A 17,435-nucleotide genomic window follows, 5' to 3' on the forward strand; every position below is an offset into this window, starting at 1 on the left:
CATTTGTCAACAACTTAAGTACGCAGTCAGTGTGTCTGCACAGTCCCAAGACCTTGGGCGGAAACGATCAGAGGAAAACATGAAATCTGAAACCAAAACACTTGAAAACCTCTTAGCACACTTGCTAGGTTTGGCAGCATTACAGGACTACTAGTGAACGCTGTAACCCTCCCATTCACAGACCATCACATACAGCCCTAGTTCGAATTTGCCGTGGCCTAATGGATAAGGCAACCGCCTTGCAATCGGGTGGTCACGGGTTCGATACCCACTTCAGGAGCATTTTTAAAAATCTTCTCCAGGTACTGGTTATAGGCCCAGGAAATGGACTCGAGAGCATTTCTATAAGCCTAAGGCTTGTGATGCAATAGAGCTAAAATAAATAGGTTTAAACTTAAATACAGCCCTAGTCATTGTATCAGGTACATACTTTGTCTTTTTTAGTTTCAGTTCCGTACCTCTGCATGCAGTTCATTTAATGTTATAATTTTTTATAACTAATGTAACTGAAAAATTTCAAGACTAAGATATGGGTATGCAAAACTTACTTATCCATTACTAGTCATAAATAGTGAGATTCACACGAACAAAATACATGTACGTAAAAATCATACATCGTTGATGTCATGGAGGGAAAGTATTTCAGATTATTTTAAAGCAGTAAGTAGATCAAAATAAAAACATAGCATCTAAAAAAATTCTCTACCAAAATGATTACAATCCGACATTATTGACTGGGTCGCCATTTACCAACTGGTTTCACTGAGTCTTGTTCTGTGAAATCTTTGCTAAAGGCATGTGCTTACAGTGTTGTCTGTGAAATCTTTGCTAAAGGCATGTGCTTACAGTGTTATCTGTGAAATCTTTGCTAAAGGCATGTGCTTACAGTGTTGTCTGTGAAATCTTTGCTAAAGGCATGTGCTTACAGTGTTGTCTGTGAAATCTTTGCTAAAGGCATGTGCTTACAGTGTTATCTGTGAAATCTTTGCTAAAGGCATGTGCTTACAGTGTTGTCTGTGAAATCTTTGCTAAAGGCATGTGCTTACAGTGTTGTCTGTGAAATCTTTGCTTAAGGCATGTGCTTACAGTGTTGTCTGTGAAATCTTTGCTAAAGGCATGTGCTTACAGTATTGTCTGTGAAATCTTTGCTAAAGGCATGTGCTTACAGTGTTGTCCTTGATAAGCCTAGGCAGTTCACCTAAAATGGATTTTTGTTTAGCAGAGACTTCTTTTAAACCAAAAATTCCATAAAAGCGGAAAGCGCCTTCCAAGATAGCATTATGCCCAGTTTTCCCAGAACCATACTCGGCTGCTTTCCCGCTCCATGGCAACCAAGGATACACTGTTGTTCCCCATCCTTGAGAGCCTCATTCTCAGGGTTGTTGTTGCGGATGATCTGAGCCAGCGGAAACTCTGCAGAAAGGTGGTTGATGATTGTGGCCAGCTTGAGGCACTCGTCTCCGCGGTAGATGAACTGCTTGTTCTGTGAAATATGGGAAGAGCCTTTAGCATGAAAGAGGAAGATAAACTTCTTGTTCTGTGAAATATTTCAAGGGGCTTTAGCATGACAGAGGTAGATAAACTGCTTTTTCTGTGAAATAGGGGCAGGGGCTTTAGCATGAAAGAGGAAGATTAACTGCTTGTTCTGTGAAATCTGGGCAGGGGCTTTAGCATGAAAGAGGAAGATAAACTGCTTGTTCTGTGAAATCTGGGCAGGGGCTTTAGCATGCAAGAGAAAGATAAACTGCTTGTTCTGTGAAATATGGGCAGGGGCTTTAGCATGAACGAGGAAGATAAACTGCTTGTTCTGTGAAATATTTCAAGGGGCTTTAGCATGACAGAGGTAGTTAAACTGCTTTTTTCTGTGAAATATGGACAGGGGATTTAGCATGAAAGAGGAAGATAAACTGCTTGTTCTGTGAAATATGGGCAGTGGCTTTAGCATTAAAGAGGAATATAAACTGCTTGTTCTGTGAAACACCGGACAGAGCTTTAGCACGAAAGAGGAAGATAAACTGCTTGTTCTGTGAAATATGGGCAGGGGCTTTAGCATGACAGAGGAAGATAAACTGCTTGTGATGTGAAATACAGGCAGGGGCTTTAGCATGAAAGAGGTTGATAAACTGCTTGTTCTGTGAAATATGGGTAGGGGCTTTAGCATGAAAGAGGAAGATAAACTGCTTGTTCTGTGAAATATGGGCAGGGGGTTTAGCATGAAAGAGGAAGATAAACTGCTTGTTCTGTGAAACACCGGACAGAGCTTTAGCATGAAAGAGGAAGATAAACTGCTTGTTCTGTGAAATATGGGCAGGGGCTTTAGCATGAAAGAGGAAGATCAACTGCTTGTTCTGTGAAACACTGGGCAGGGGCTTTAGCATGAAAGAGGAAGATAAACTGCTTGTGATGTGAAATACAGGCATGGGCTTTAGCATGAAAGAGGTTGATAAACTGCTTGTTCTGTGAAATATGGGTAGGGGCTTTAGCATGAAAGAGGAAGATAAACTGCTTGTTCTGTGAAATATGGGCAGGGGGTTTAGCATGAAAGAGGAAGATAAACTGCTTGTTCTGTGAAATCTGGGCAGGGGCTTTAGCATGAAAGAGGAAGATAAACTGCTTGTTCTGTGAAATCTGGGCAGGGGCTTTAGCATGCAAGAGGAAGATAAACTGCTTGTTCTGTGAAATATGGGCAGGGGCTTTAGCATGAACGAGGAAGATAAACTGCTTGTTCTGTGAAATATTTCAAGGGGCTTTAGCATGACAGAGGTAGTTAAACTGCTTTTTTCTGTGAAATATGGGCAGGGGATTTAGCATGAAAGAGGAAGATAAACTGCTTGTTCTGTGAAATATGGGCAGTGGCTTTAGCATTAAAGAGGAATATAAACTGCTTGTTCTGTGAAACACTGGACAGAGCTTTAGCACGAAAGAGGAAGATAAACTGCTTGTTCTGTGAAATATGGGCAGGGGCTTTAGCATGACAGAGGAAATTAAACGGCTTGTGATGTGAAATACAGGCAGGGGCTTTAGCATGAAAGAGGTTGATAAACTGCTTGTTCTGTGAAATATGGGTAGGGGCTTTAGCATGAAAGAGAAAGATAAACTGCTTGTTCTGTGAAATATGGGCAGGGGGTTTAGCATGAAAGAGGAAGATAAACTGCTTGTTCTGTGAAACACCGGACAGAGCTTTAGCATGAAAGAGGAAGATAAACTGCTTGTTCTGTGAAATATGGGCAGGGCTTTAGCATGAAAGAGGAAGATAAACTGCTTGTTCTGTGAACACCGGACAGAGCTTTAGCATGAAAGAGAAAGATAAACAGCTTGTTCTGTGAAACACCGGACAAAGCTTTAGCATGAAAGAGGAAGATAAACTGCTTGTTCTGTGAAATATGGGCAGGGGCTTTAGAATGAAAGAGGAAGATCAACTGCTTGTTCTGTGAAACACTGGGCAGGAGCTTTAGCATGAAAGAGGAAGATAAACTGCTTGTTCTGTGAAATATGGGCAGGGGCTTTAGCATGAAAGAGGAAGATCAACTGCTTGTTCTGTGAAACACTGGGCAGAGCTTTAGCATGAAAGAGGAAGATAAACTGCTTGTTCTGTGAAATATGGGCAGGGGCTTTAGCATGAAAGAGGAATATAAACTGCTTGTTCTGTGAAACACCGGGCAGAGCTTTAGCATGAAAGAGGAAGATAAACTGCTTGTTCTGTGAAACACCGAGCAGAGCTTTAGCATGAAAGAGGAAGATAAACTGCTTGTTCTGTGAAACACCTGGCAGAGCTTTAGCATGAAAGAGGAAGATAAACAGCTTGTTCTGTGAAATACGGGAAGGGGCTTTAGCATGAAAGAGGTAGATAAACTGCTTGTTTTGTGAAATACAGTAAGGGGCTTTAGCATGAAAGAGGTAGATAAACTGCTTGTTTTGTGAAATACAGGACAGGGCTTGAGCATGGGAAGTCCTAACTTGAGGTTAAAGTATCCAATTATTTTAAAATCAGACATGTGAAATAAAAATTATACATTTAATACATTTTTTTAAATACTTTGTGCAAGTTATAACATTTAAGGCTTTTGCAATAACTATGCCCAAGTTCAAGGGCACATACGTGTGTGACACTTACTCTCACAAATAAAGGGAAGCTCTTCCCATAGTAGGTGACCCTGTAGTAGGCCGGCTCCTGGCGCGGGTAGAAGTCTTCTGGATTGTCCGGGTTCTCTCCGGGAACAGCCTCCATGATCTTCATATAGAACGAGGCCTTCTGTTTCTGTAGTGCACAGAGAAATACACATTGACTGATGTAAAATAAACAATGACTGACGTGAAATAAACATTGACTGATATAAAATAAACATTGACTGACGTAAAATAAACATTGACTGATGTAAAATAAACATTGACTGACGTAAAATAAACATTGACGATGTAAAATAAACATTGACTGACAAAAACAAGAGATGTGTTTGTCAGAACTACAATGCCCCCTACTGTGCCGCTTTGATTTTTATATTTTTTTCATTTGGCAGGTACAGATAATTATCTCCCTTTGAAGCTTATTACTTTCCTTGAATTTGTTTTGTTGACCTTTGACCTTGATAGATGACCTTGACCTTTCACCACTCAAAATGTGCAGCTCCATGAGATACACATGCATGCCAAATATCAAGCTGCTATCATAATCGACAAAGAAATTATGAGCATTTTTCAAAACCTTAACGCGAAACCTAAACACAAAGTGTGACGGAAAGACGGACGGACAGACGGACGGTCCAATCACTATATGCCCTCCTTCGGGGGCATAAAAAATAACATGAAATAAACATTGACTGACGTAAAATAAACATTGATTGACATGAAATGAACATTGACTGACCTAAAATAACTATTGATATTTTTAGAACAACTTACTTAGGTACAATTGTGATTTGTTCTTGGAAAACAGGGTTTAATGCATGTGTATTAAGTGTTGTACCAGATGAGCCTTTGCAGTGTGCACAGGCTAATCAGGAATGACACTTTGAGCTTCACTGGTTTTTCGCTAAAAAGAGACCTCCTTTCAAAGAAAAATACCATAAAAGAGGAAATTTTCATCCATGATTTGCGTGTACAGACTGCACAGGCTAATCTGGGACAACACTTTACTAACAAGCATTAAGTTCAGAGCAAGTCTTGATTGATAGTACACCATAGGATTTACAGCAATGCCAACTTTGCTAAGGCCTATCATACCTAGCATAGATGCAACCAAGAATGTGTGCAAGCCTTGTTATATGAAAGGATTAAGACCTTGACACTCAAATCTTCCCTTAAGCTTAGTAACACAGAAAAGTCTAACAATTAAACATGGCCAACTGGACAGAATAACATAGGGTAGTTTTCAAGAAGATCTCCCAGTTTCTTGTACTTTTAAGTTTTGCTCATAATATTCTGCAGGACAAAAGACGGTAATAAACAAAGACAACTGGACAAAATAACAGAGTTAGGCTTACAAGTAGATCTCCCAGTTTCTTGTACTCAAAGTTCTGCCCATAATATTCTGCAGGATTTTAGATGGCAATAAACAAGGACAACTGGACCAAATAACAGAGAGTAGCTTACAAGTAGATCTCCCAGTTTCTTGTACTCAAAGTTCTGCTCATAATATTCTGCTAGGTCCTTACACAGGGGCAACGCATACTCCCACACCTGCAAGAAACATGTGAATGATAAATCTCACAACATACATACTCCCACACCTGCAAGAAACATGTGAATGATAAATCTCACAACATACATACTCCCACACCTGCAAGAAACATGTGAATGATAAATCTCACAACATACATTTGCGTCTTGCTCTGAAAAAAACGGGCTTAAATGCATGTGCGTAAAGTATTGTCCTAGATTAGCCTGTGCAGTCTGCACAGGCTAATAAGGGACAACACTTTCTACCTAGGATGGATTTTCGATAACAATAGATGTCTTTAAACAATAATATATTAAAACGGAAAGTGTTCTCCCTGATTAGCCTGTGCAAACTGCGCACTCATTAAGTCCCATTTTTCCAGAGCAATGATCAATCTATTCAAAATTTTCACATAGAATGTGCACGCACCTACTCAATGTGACAATAATCAGCTTCCAAAGTTTTTGTGAATGAAATGTCCCATTCATATATCTTGCCCCTCAACTATAAAAACTCTGTCAATTGTATGCTTTAAAATATTAACTATGATTTCCATTAATTATCTATTTTTGAACAACACATAGACTGTGACAAGGCGTGTTGTAGGTGGAGAGGTTGATGTATTAACCCTTAACCACTTAGATACATATTTTCACGAATTTGTAGTTCCTTAGAAAGCTTGATTTAATTTAAGACCTTTCTTACAAGATTCAAAGGCTTCATCTTAGATACTGATGAACAGCAAACTCCATAAAACCTGAACAGACTGCGATTTACTCACAGGCTGTTCTGGTTTAATGCTGTTTGCACATAGCAATTTTCACTTCCCTTCTGATCGGGAATGGGTTAATGAGGTTTACTATGTTTATTGTATGAAGGTGGCAAAATATGCATAGGTAGCTGGAGTATAAAAAAGTAACAAATTTTTCAACAAGGGATCTGGCGCCATTTCAACAACCAATTCTAAGACTTAAGAATAAAGAATAGACTTAGACTCAATAAAAACACATCACAGTTTGAAAACATGTATATACAAGTTATACATGGTGCATATATTATTAGCATAATGGTCTTAACAAATACCTGTATAATTATTGGTGTTCACTGCCATGGAAGACATAACTTTCAATTAATTATAGAACACATCATACTTAAGTCAAAGAATTGGTTGGTGAATACGGGCCCAGCTCTAAAGGTTCATACCTTGCCCTTGTCGAAGGAGTTGATAATCTGGCGGTACAGCATCTCCTTCCTGTCGCGTTCCTTTTGCTCCGTGTATGAGAGGCCTGCCGGCAGGAGCTTGTCACTCCAGCCCAGGGACTGCAACAGACACATCAGCAGGTAACCATGGTTTCCAGGTGACAAAAGACACATCAACAGGTACCCAGGGTTACCATGTGACAACATACACATCAGCAGGTAACCATGGTTTCCATGTGACAACAGACTCATCAGCAGGTAACCATGGTTTCCATGTGACAACAGACTCATCAGCAGGTAACCAAGGTTTCCACGTGACAACAGACAAATCAGCAGGTAACCCTGGTTTCAATGTGATAACAAACACATAAGCAGGTAACCATGTTTTCCATGTGACAACAAACACATCAACAGGTAACCATGTTTTCCAGGGCTACCATGTGAGTTGGGACAACATTGGCTTGGTCTTTGTCATATAAAGGGATAAAAGCAATCCAATCATACATAGCAAGTCAGGATTTCAGATAATGTTTAGGAAAATAGCATGTCATTGTCTGTACTTTGCGAACAAAGGCATAATAAAAGAAACCAGCACAGTATATTAGTATTTGATAAAAGGTTTTGGAGGAACATGAAAGTATTTTTTATCATATAACTTGACTTTCTTAGCAAAACTCCAAGGTTAATAAGTAACTGACATGCAGAATGTAAGCACTGTATTTGTGAAATTTGTGAAACAGTTCTTAGCATGATAAAGCTGCATTATCATTCCTTTAAATTAGCCTACAAAATAAATTGCACATTGGAATCCCCAGTTCCTTTTCACCAACCCATTCTTAGACTTTAAAATAAAGAAAAGACTCACAACTAATACATTATTATTATGAATTTGAATAAATAGAGGTTACTAATGATCTTATGTTTTAAACAAATTTTTCTTAATAAAGATTAATTATATTAGAAGAGTTAAATGCCAAGTTTAACTCAACAATTATACCTTTATATTATACCTCACATAAATTTGTTTCTTCTTTGCGTATATATACTACACATGTCCGTTATTTTGAATAGTGCGCGGTAAAGATGCGCGCGCATCTAGTCAGCGGGCGCTATACAGTATAGCGCCCGCTGACTAGATGCGCACTTATCTAATAGTGCCCGCTAGAATGTCAGTTATTTGTAACATTTTTTGTGCAAGTTTTACAACACAAATATTTTTCGAGTACTGTTTCCTTTGTTTACAAAATATCGCACATATTATTAATAGTAACTGATAAATATTAATGGAATTTATATTGTGTTATTTATTTTTATTTCTATTGACATTTATCTTCACAAAAATGTTCGGTATAATATAAGAAATAGAAAACCTCACTGAGGGCCCAATGGCAGAATAGTGACCAGCCAGGCAGCCCCAAATAGTATATGGACCTCAGCCTTGAGGTTTTCTTAAATAGAACATTACAGTTTTAAGAATATTCCTTATTCATAGACTTAAGTCTAAGAATTTGTTGGTGAATACAGGGCTCTAGCTCCCACTACAACTGACCTTGGCGTACAGCTGCAGCGTTAGACCAGCCTCTGCGTAGTTATTGGCAACCATGTGTAGCTCGTGCAGTTTGTTCACATAGCGGATGTACATCTCTTCTCGATTCAACTCATCTTTGTAGAAATTCTGGATTTCATGGCATACACTTTGACTAACATTTTAATGTTGTTTTTATTTTTTATTTTTTTTAAAACATTGCATATAGTTTAAAAAAAGAAACACTAAGTTTTCTTGATTCAAAACATTGTAATTAGGATTATCCTTGTGTTAAGATAATTAAGTATCTCGTAAAGAAGTATGAGTTTTTCATCATGTAATAAACAAATAATTTATTAAGTCACCACAAGGAGATCAGCATCTAATTTGTTTTTTGTTTTAATTACAAACATTTTTGAGGTTAAATTTGCATTCTTAATAAACAAAATGACTAATTAAAAGGTTTGCAACCTAATGGTGAATTCAAAGGTTACACACCAGTATATTGAAAGTGCAATGCATCCGCTTGTCTTTGTTCTCATCACCATCAACAACTTGTCTGCAAATAAACAAGAACTGCGTGTTCCAATAATGGTTCAAGACATTCAGACCAAATAAGTGGAAACTACTTGATGATATAGTAAATTACTTAGCACCGTAACATAGGGGGCATTTGTTCAACATTTATTGACCACCATACTGACAGCATCATTTGAGCATCGTTCTGGGAAAAGGGGGTTTATGCATGTAAGTAAAGTGTCATCTTAGATTAGCCTGTCCAGTCTGCACAGTCTAATCAGGATGACACCTTCCACCAAGACTAGATTTTTGTTTAGAAGAGACTTCCCGTTAAACGAGAAATTCCATAAAATTGGAAAGTTTTGTACCTGATTAGCCTGTTGGGACTGCACGGGCTAATATCGGATGACACTTTACCCACATGGATTAAGCCCTGTGCTTAAAGAGCACAGCCCATTTGTTCTAAAACATCATAAAACCTTTACCACTTAGATACCTATTTTGACGCATTTGTAGTCCCTCAGAAAGTTAAATTCAAGACAAGACCTTTTTTACTATATTCAAATTTTAAAGGCTTCATTTCCAACCCTAAGATATAATGAGCAGCAAACAGCATAAAACCTGAACAGACTGTGAGTTACTCGCAGGCTGTTCTGGTTTTTATGCTGTTTGTACATAGCCATTTTCATTTTGCTTCTAAGTGGGAAAGGGTTAAAGAGCACAGCCCATTTGTTCTAAAACGTCATTAAACTAAATAGAACCTTTTACCGTATCATTGCTCGATAAGCCCTCTGTGTCACCATATTCCGACAAAAAGGTTTTATCAGCACCATTTTTTAATTCCCAAATGTCTAACGCTTGGATTAGAAACAGTAAAACAAAATTCTCTAGAAGCTTTCACAGAGTTTAGGACATAAATAAATGGTGCCACAGACCTGCAGATTTTAAATAACTTACTAACAGGATATTTGTATACCCCACCCATGGTTAGACCAATTAATTATGTAGCCATAAACTTATCAAACGCCTTGCATAAGTGCTCAAATTGATTATTTCCTCTATAACTTACTTCTCAAGGACTTCTGTGTGCTCTTAAATTTGCCACATGTGCTCCTAGTTGAACTTTTCAGATTTGCTCCTGTTTTTGCAGATATGTTTTCCTACATTTTTTTTCTGAACATATGGAATGCGCAAAATTGGTCAATTTGTCATGTAATCGTGTTGAATTAATAACAAAACTCTTGACATCTAAGACCTCACATCAGCATTAAATTTAATTTGAATGAGATTCAGGGTGACAGTTGTGAGCATATGGAAAATGTAATTGGTCTTGGTTAAGGAATTCAGACCGGCACGCTTCGTAAAATACATGTACAAACATGTGAGAACACACTGGAATAAGACATCAATCTAGGAATATACAGTCTTTTTTTTTTACAATACATCATATGCAGTTTTACCTCTTGCGTTGGTAATTTTGACATGCTATAAAATAGACACAATACTTTGTGGGCATTCAAAAAATACACACAAATACAAAATATTACAAACATTTTCAAATAAATTTTGCTTCATGCCTTGCAAAAAGGTTTTGGTAAATAACAAGAGTACTCGTTTAATAATTTACAAAAAGTGTGGGATTCTCATTTGGTCAGCTGATATGGTATGGTAACTTTGTTAAGTAACTGTCCAATGTCAAACAAAGCAGATAAGTTTTACTCTTTGAGTGCTGGAACCCAGTTTTGAAGGTCTTTGCAAACAGTTTGGATCCAGATGAGACGACACAGGATGTGGCGTCTCATCAGGATCCAAACTGTTTGCTATTCTGATAGTATTCTTTGAAAAAAATCAAAGAAAATGCTAATTTTAGAAATGCAGCAGCCGACATTTTAGCAGATGACAAATTTCCCAGCTTGCAAAGGGTTAACATTCTAATGTGTGAGGCAAAACATGCTAATTTTATCATAATCTGTTTGTAATAGATGTAGATCAACAGATCAATAACTGCCCAGCTGTCTGTAACCCATTCATACAAGTGTTTACCTTGCAAGCATGATGAAATGTAAACATGCCTTCTAATCCAAACACCTAGTCTTCCATATTCAGTGATTTTTTTTGCGGATTTATATCTTACAGCCTGTGCCTTTTTTGATTGGGAAAAGTAACGGGATAAACCATTGCTATTCAAGTATTGGGAAAAATGTAACATTATTAATATGATACAATATAAGTCCCCTACCGGCTCCAACATTGTCAGAAATTCCACCATTTTAAGATTTTTAAAAATATATATTTGTTGCCATATCAACCAGAATTTATGATGTAGGAACAAAATAAAATGATGTTCATAATGTCCATATTGCCATCTATCCATATTTCAAGTTTCATGAAAAAATATTAAGAACTTTAAAATTTATCGCAGGATCCAGAAAACCACCATTTCAGCAGTATTTCTAATCTATTTGTTGTCATAGCAACCATAATTTTTGACGTAGGAACCAAATGAAATGACGTGCATAATGTCCATATTGACATCTATCCATGTTCCAAGTTTCATGAAAATATATTAAGAACTTTTAAAGTTATCGCAGGATCCAGAAAAGTGTGACAGACAGATTGACTGATTGACAGACTGACTGACTGACAGACGGAGCGCAAACCATAAGTCCCCTCCGGTGAAACCGATAGGGGACTAATAACAGTATTCCAATATTTTATAAGTGAATGTTTAACTGCATTTTAAAGGTTATGTAATTAAGTGTTAAATAATTACTGTATATCCCTCTATATAATAAACTCTATTAACAAATTATTAAGTTTATTGGAAAAGTTCTGCATCTTTTTAAGGTAGTTTTGGTCAGATTTCGGGAAAAAAATGTTACTTTTTGCCATTGGGAAGCAGCTTGTAAGAGGCTGTAATGTGGGCAAAAAAATCACTACTATTGTTTACAGGGACATCTGATGATAATCAAAGACTAATTAGGCACCTGTGACTAGAAATTTGTGCAAGTGTTGGTCGGTTCTTAAAATCATTAGGCACATAATATATGCCCAGATGTTCATCATGTTATTGGAATTTCTGCACAAAGTTTCCATGCCCTTTACCACTTAGATATATTTTCACGCATTTGTAGTCCCTTAGACAGTTATATTTTATTTAAGATCTTTCTTACTAGATTTAATTTTAAAAAGGCTTCATTTCCAACACTATAATACTGATGAGCAGCAAACAGCATGCTGTTTGCACATAGCCAATTTCACTCTGCTTCTAAGTGGGAAAGGAATAGAGTTTATGGCATGACTTTCACCCTCTATGTCAATACATCTTGTGAAGTGACCACTATGTTGCAGAGTTTTAATGCATCCAGCTGTTGTTTTGCTCTGAAACGTGTCAAAGCCTGCAATGAATTTGTAATTATAACTTTTATAAGTATTATAAGTTTTGTTTGAAACTTTCATAGATGTGAATTTGCAAAGATACTTCAACAGGAAAAAGTAACACCAAGTTGTTAGGAAAGCCTAGCATGATGAAAGCCTGATAAGCCCTGCCTAGTGAGGAGATACACAGATGGACAGGGACACTGAGGTACTAGGGCTCGATTGTTCATTGTCAAAATATTAAGTAATTAAGTATACCTAAGAGTACCCGGGATAAATTAAAGTAATACCCGAGCTGACAATGACCGATCTAGCAGAACTTGGGGTAAACCTATAGTCTCATAGGGGACTAACAAAATAGGTTTCATAATAAATTACAGAATACACTTAAATGCAGATATTTAGAAGAAAAAAAATCAGTATCTGGTAATCAACTTATGCACATCTGTTTTCCTGAGTCAAAATTATGTCAAAGTCAATTATATGGTTTAAGTATTTTTCTCGCTAATAAATTACTGCCACTTCAAAAAAGAGGGATCTCAACTTTCTACATTTCCTGATTCCACATGCTACCTGTCCAAGTTTCATCTACCTGGTAGTTGGAATTTTCAAAACTCTGAGTATCATATTATGGGCAATATAGTGCATTACGCATTAGGTACTGTTAAAGTTTAGTCTGGGATATATTCTTTAACTGACTCATTGATGGTTCATACAATATTTATGCTGCAAAAATGCACATGAACATGATGTATTGCCATGCTTTTGGATATTAAAAGGAATGTCTAATATTATGTTTAATTACAGAAGCTCCAAGGTTGACTCAGTGTCAGATCCTAGAAGACTTTCACATCCAAAGTATTAATTCAAAGTTTGATCAAAGTTTCCATGTGACAATCGATTTAAAGTCCAAACAGAAAAACTTAACAATCATTTCAGCTGACTTAACTAAAACAATCACTGTGCATGAATATTAAAATAATTGTATTATTTGTGCAATTATAACTGTTTTTATAATGTCGCTTTAGGTGCAGGTTTTTATGATTTCCTCTGCCCTAAAAGAGCATGACCTATGAACATGCATCCAGAGATGCACATTGTAACAAGCAAAGTTAAAATGGCTTTTGCAAACAGCATAAAACCAGAACAGCCTGCCAGTAACTCACACTCTGTTCAGGTTTTATGCTGTTTAGTGCTCATCAGGTATCTAAGGGTTGAAAATGAAGCCTTTAAAACTTGAATTTAGTAAGAAAGGTATTTAATTTAATGCAACTTTCTAAGGGACTATAAATGCGTCAAAATACATATCTAAGTGGTGAAGTGTTTTATAGCCACAGGTTTTTATGTTTTCCTCTGTTTACCTCTGCACATACATCCATAGATGCACATTCAGGTTTTTTTTCCCCACTTTTTGGGAAGATAGCCCATGGCTTTGGAATTGGGAATTTTATCGGCATTTTCATGAAATTGGGAAAATAAATTTATCAGCCTTTTTTCCACACGAAAAGTCCACTGATTAGGGAAATTCTAAATTTGATATAACTGTTTATTATCATTCAAATTAAAAGAACAAAAGCATATAATACTTTATTAGATGTAATTGAATTAAAATTGAGATAAAATACGCATAAGACTTCTTTCTAAAAAAAAAAAAAAAAAATTTTTTTTTGGGGGGGGGGGGGGGGGGAAATTGGGAATTTTTGCCACATTTTGGGAAAAAGTATACTTTTTGGGATTGGGAACATAGCCGAATTTCGGCTATAAAATCGGGCCAAAAAAAACCCTGACATTGTAACACCTTGCAATTGCAGGAAAGAAGTGTACTTCATTAACCACCTCATGAAATCTCAATGACAAACAATCCATTCAGCATCTGTCAGTGCTTTCATGTTAACACTTACTTCCACCATCACTTGAAAACTTGAAAACTTCATGGCATCGAAGATACAGTCTTTCAACATTTTCTCACACTCAAAAGTGGAATATTAAACTAGACTTTAGCTGAAAGTATCATAGACATTTGTCATAACATTTTGGGAACAAACAAGAGGATTTCTTTCAAGGGCTCCTTCATAATCATGATCATAATCAGGCTTCAAGAAATGTGAGTTGTTTAGCAAATGTTAACTACTTCCTTTGAAATTAGGCTGTTAACTTGAATCATCGTCACTGCTAGGCTCTTGTTAAACATGTTCAATGTATGGCACACATTATTTCTATAATAAAACAAAAAGGGATGTATGTTTTTGCTTGTGGGTCAAATGTGGGATCTAGCAAGGATCAAATGTGGGATCTAACAAGTGGTTTTGTGATGCAAACAAATTTCTTAAGTCCCTACACATAACCTTAAGGGCAAAGCTGTTATAGCAAATGATCAATGAAACACATCAATTATAACAAGGGCTGTTTGTAAAACATGCATGCCCCCCATATGGGCTGTAAGTTGTAGTGGCAGCCATTGTGTGAATCAGGTTTTCTGTCACTGTAACCTTTGACCTAGTGACCTGAAAATCAATAGGGGTCATCTGCCAGTCATGATCAATGTACCTATGAAGTTTCATGATCCTAGGCGTAAGCGTTCTTGAGTCATTATCCGGACACCATCTGGTGGACGGACCGACAGACGGACCGACCGACCGACATGAGCAAAACAATATACCCCCTCTTCTTCGAAGGGGGGCATACATATATAATTCTAAAATAATATTGTAATATATTTTTAAAGGAAATAAATTGATATTTTTTTTTGGTCTTTATTCAAGTATTTTGTTTGTCACTATACAGTAAGTAAAATCCTGGCCTTAAACTAAATCCACAATTGTTGTATGCAATGTTCAACTTGCCATGTACAATCAGTTGAACACAAATGTAGTTATCCTTAGTAAGCATTCTTCTGAAGGAAACAAAACCCTGAAAAATTATAGATGTTTCAGACTTCCAAACATTTCTACAATGTTTAAACCAGTGATTTTTTTTGCCCATTTGGGAAAAGTACTGGTACGAGCCCCATTGAGAGAAAAAACCCAGAAATTGGGAAATTTCCCGTTGAGAAGCTTCTATATTGGGAAATTGGTGTATTTGATTATTTGCTCCCAAATACTTTAAAATTGATAACTTAAGTGTTTTCAAGTTGTCAATATTATATTTACTAGGTTCAAGCCATAGAGCTGAATAGGGAAACTAACTAAATGTTGCATTTTATTTATTATTTTTTACAGTAATTGGGAAATTTGTAGTTTTTTTTTCTTATTGGGAAAGTGCCGTTTTCTGGTACTTTAAAAAGAAGGAAAACAATTGCTGTTTATACCTATTTATTATCGAATGACTATCAAAAGCCAATGGCTTAATGAGACACTGTAAGTCTGTTTCCTGGGTCGAACCTGTACTCAAGTGTCTATATGAAGCTCTTTATTTAGAAGTGGGACCTCCAGATCACTAGACAGACATGAAATCTTTAATGCCACTATGTTTCTTAAAAAATAAACGTTTTACACCGGTGTTATCCACAATGACAACTTAAAAATCATTGTTAATAAAAAAACTTCCCATAACTTTAAGAATAGTAAATTTAACCAAAGACGACATTTTTGAACAACTAAACTCTTTTCCTCTCAGTGGCAAAGTGAAAATGGTTATATGCAACCAGCAAAAAGACAGACCAGCCTTTGAGTCACTCGCAGTCTGTTCAGGTTTTAAGCTGTTTGCTGCATATCAGGACCTTATAGTTGGAAATGAAGCCTTTAAACCAAAAATCTACAAAGAAAGTCCTTAATCTAATATGATTTTCTAAGGGAATACAAACACATCAAAGTGCGTAAAAGGGTTAACCCTTTCCCCCATAAGAAGCAAAGTGAAAATGGCTATATGCAACCAGCATAAAATCAGGCCAGTCTTTGAGTAACTCACAGTCTGTTCATGCTTTATGCTGTTTGCTGCTTATCAGTACCTTACCATTGGAAATGAAGCCTTTAAACCAAGAATCTACTAAGAAAGTCTTAAATCTAATATGATTTTCTAAGGGAATACAAACGCTTCAAAGTGCGTAAAAGGGTTAAAGACATACCTGTAGTCGAGGAGTTTCTCCAGTAGGTGGGTGACGGACGTGACAAAGTGCTCCCCGGTCTCCTTGAGGTCTGGCTCTGACCTTACACGCTCCATCAGCCTGGAGAAAAACTTCATAGTGTCAGATCACCTCGACCACGTATATAGTGTCAGACCACGTCCACCACGTATATAGGGGGAAACACGAAGGGAATAGTGTCAGATAACGTCAACCACGCATAAAGTGTCAGATCACGTCGACCACACATATAGTGTCAGATGACGTCGACCACATATATAGGGGGAAACACGAAGGGAATAGTGTAAGATCACTTCGACCGAGTATATAGGGGAAAAACACGAGGGGAACACAGGGTGTGAGGTCACATACACCTTGCTAACTGTCCCCAATATTGACCTCTCTCACCATATGTGGTAAGAAATGTTGATTTTTATACATTTAATTCTACAGCTGCAAGATGTATCAAATAATTTAATATTCTTCCTTGCGTTTCTAAACTTACAAGTCAACCCACAATTATGAAAAATTTAAATTATATCCACAGTTTTACTTGATATTAAATTCTTCCTTTATTTCACGTATTAGAACTGTCCCTGTTTTGTAATGAATGGCTGTTTCATAATATTCCAACATTAAAATGTCGAGTTAGACATGTTCTTATTTAAATGCATTCAAACATTTTATATAGGCATTTCTGTCTACAACTTCCACAAACAATTGTTCACATAAAAGATCTTCTGATATATATCCTATTTTCTGCAAACCTACACAAAAGAAATTATTTCCACTATGGCACTATCTGTAACATTTTAATTTATATGCATATTTTCCTCCCTTTATTGAAAGTTTTTAAGATAAATAAATGTGCAAATCTTCCAAAAAAAGGTTAATAAAATATAGTATATCTTTCCTTTATGCAACACAACGCAAATATTATTTATTGAGTAATTATTGAAGATTATCTGTTGAATTTATTTCTATACACAATATTTTGTTTCAGTAATATCTGGATTGCATTTTTGCATGTTCACTCCACTTTCATATCCATATTCCGTTTTAAGTTTTCTGTTTTGATATCAAAAGGCTGGGAGCAA

The 17,435-nt window shown here is 36.6% G+C and overlaps 1 protein-coding gene across 8 annotated transcripts in view; it reads right to left on the minus strand.

The window, feature by feature from the left end:
- The window catches only part of LOC127881595 (dedicator of cytokinesis protein 3-like), a 173,845-nt gene that overhangs the window by 26,869 nt on the left and 129,541 nt on the right, over positions 1-17,435 (minus strand). For all 8 annotated transcript variants that reach the window (XM_052429588.1, XM_052429589.1, XM_052429591.1 and 5 more), the window contains 7 exons: positions 16,342-16,440; positions 8,880-8,940; positions 8,406-8,531; positions 6,860-6,976; positions 5,590-5,676; positions 4,115-4,258; positions 1,342-1,483 (listed from right to left, as the gene is read on the minus strand). In XM_052429588.1, coding sequence (XP_052285548.1) covers positions 1,342-1,483; positions 4,115-4,258; positions 5,590-5,676; positions 6,860-6,976; positions 8,406-8,531; positions 8,880-8,940; positions 16,342-16,440 — 776 coding nt within the window. The remainder of the gene's footprint in view (positions 1-1,341; positions 1,484-4,114; positions 4,259-5,589; positions 5,677-6,859; positions 6,977-8,405; positions 8,532-8,879; positions 8,941-16,341; positions 16,441-17,435) is intronic.

The sequence above is a fragment of the Dreissena polymorpha genome, chromosome 5 (genome assembly GCF_020536995.1).
Source record: "Dreissena polymorpha isolate Duluth1 chromosome 5, UMN_Dpol_1.0, whole genome shotgun sequence".
Taxonomy (NCBI): Eukaryota; Metazoa; Mollusca; class Bivalvia; order Myida; family Dreissenidae; genus Dreissena; species Dreissena polymorpha.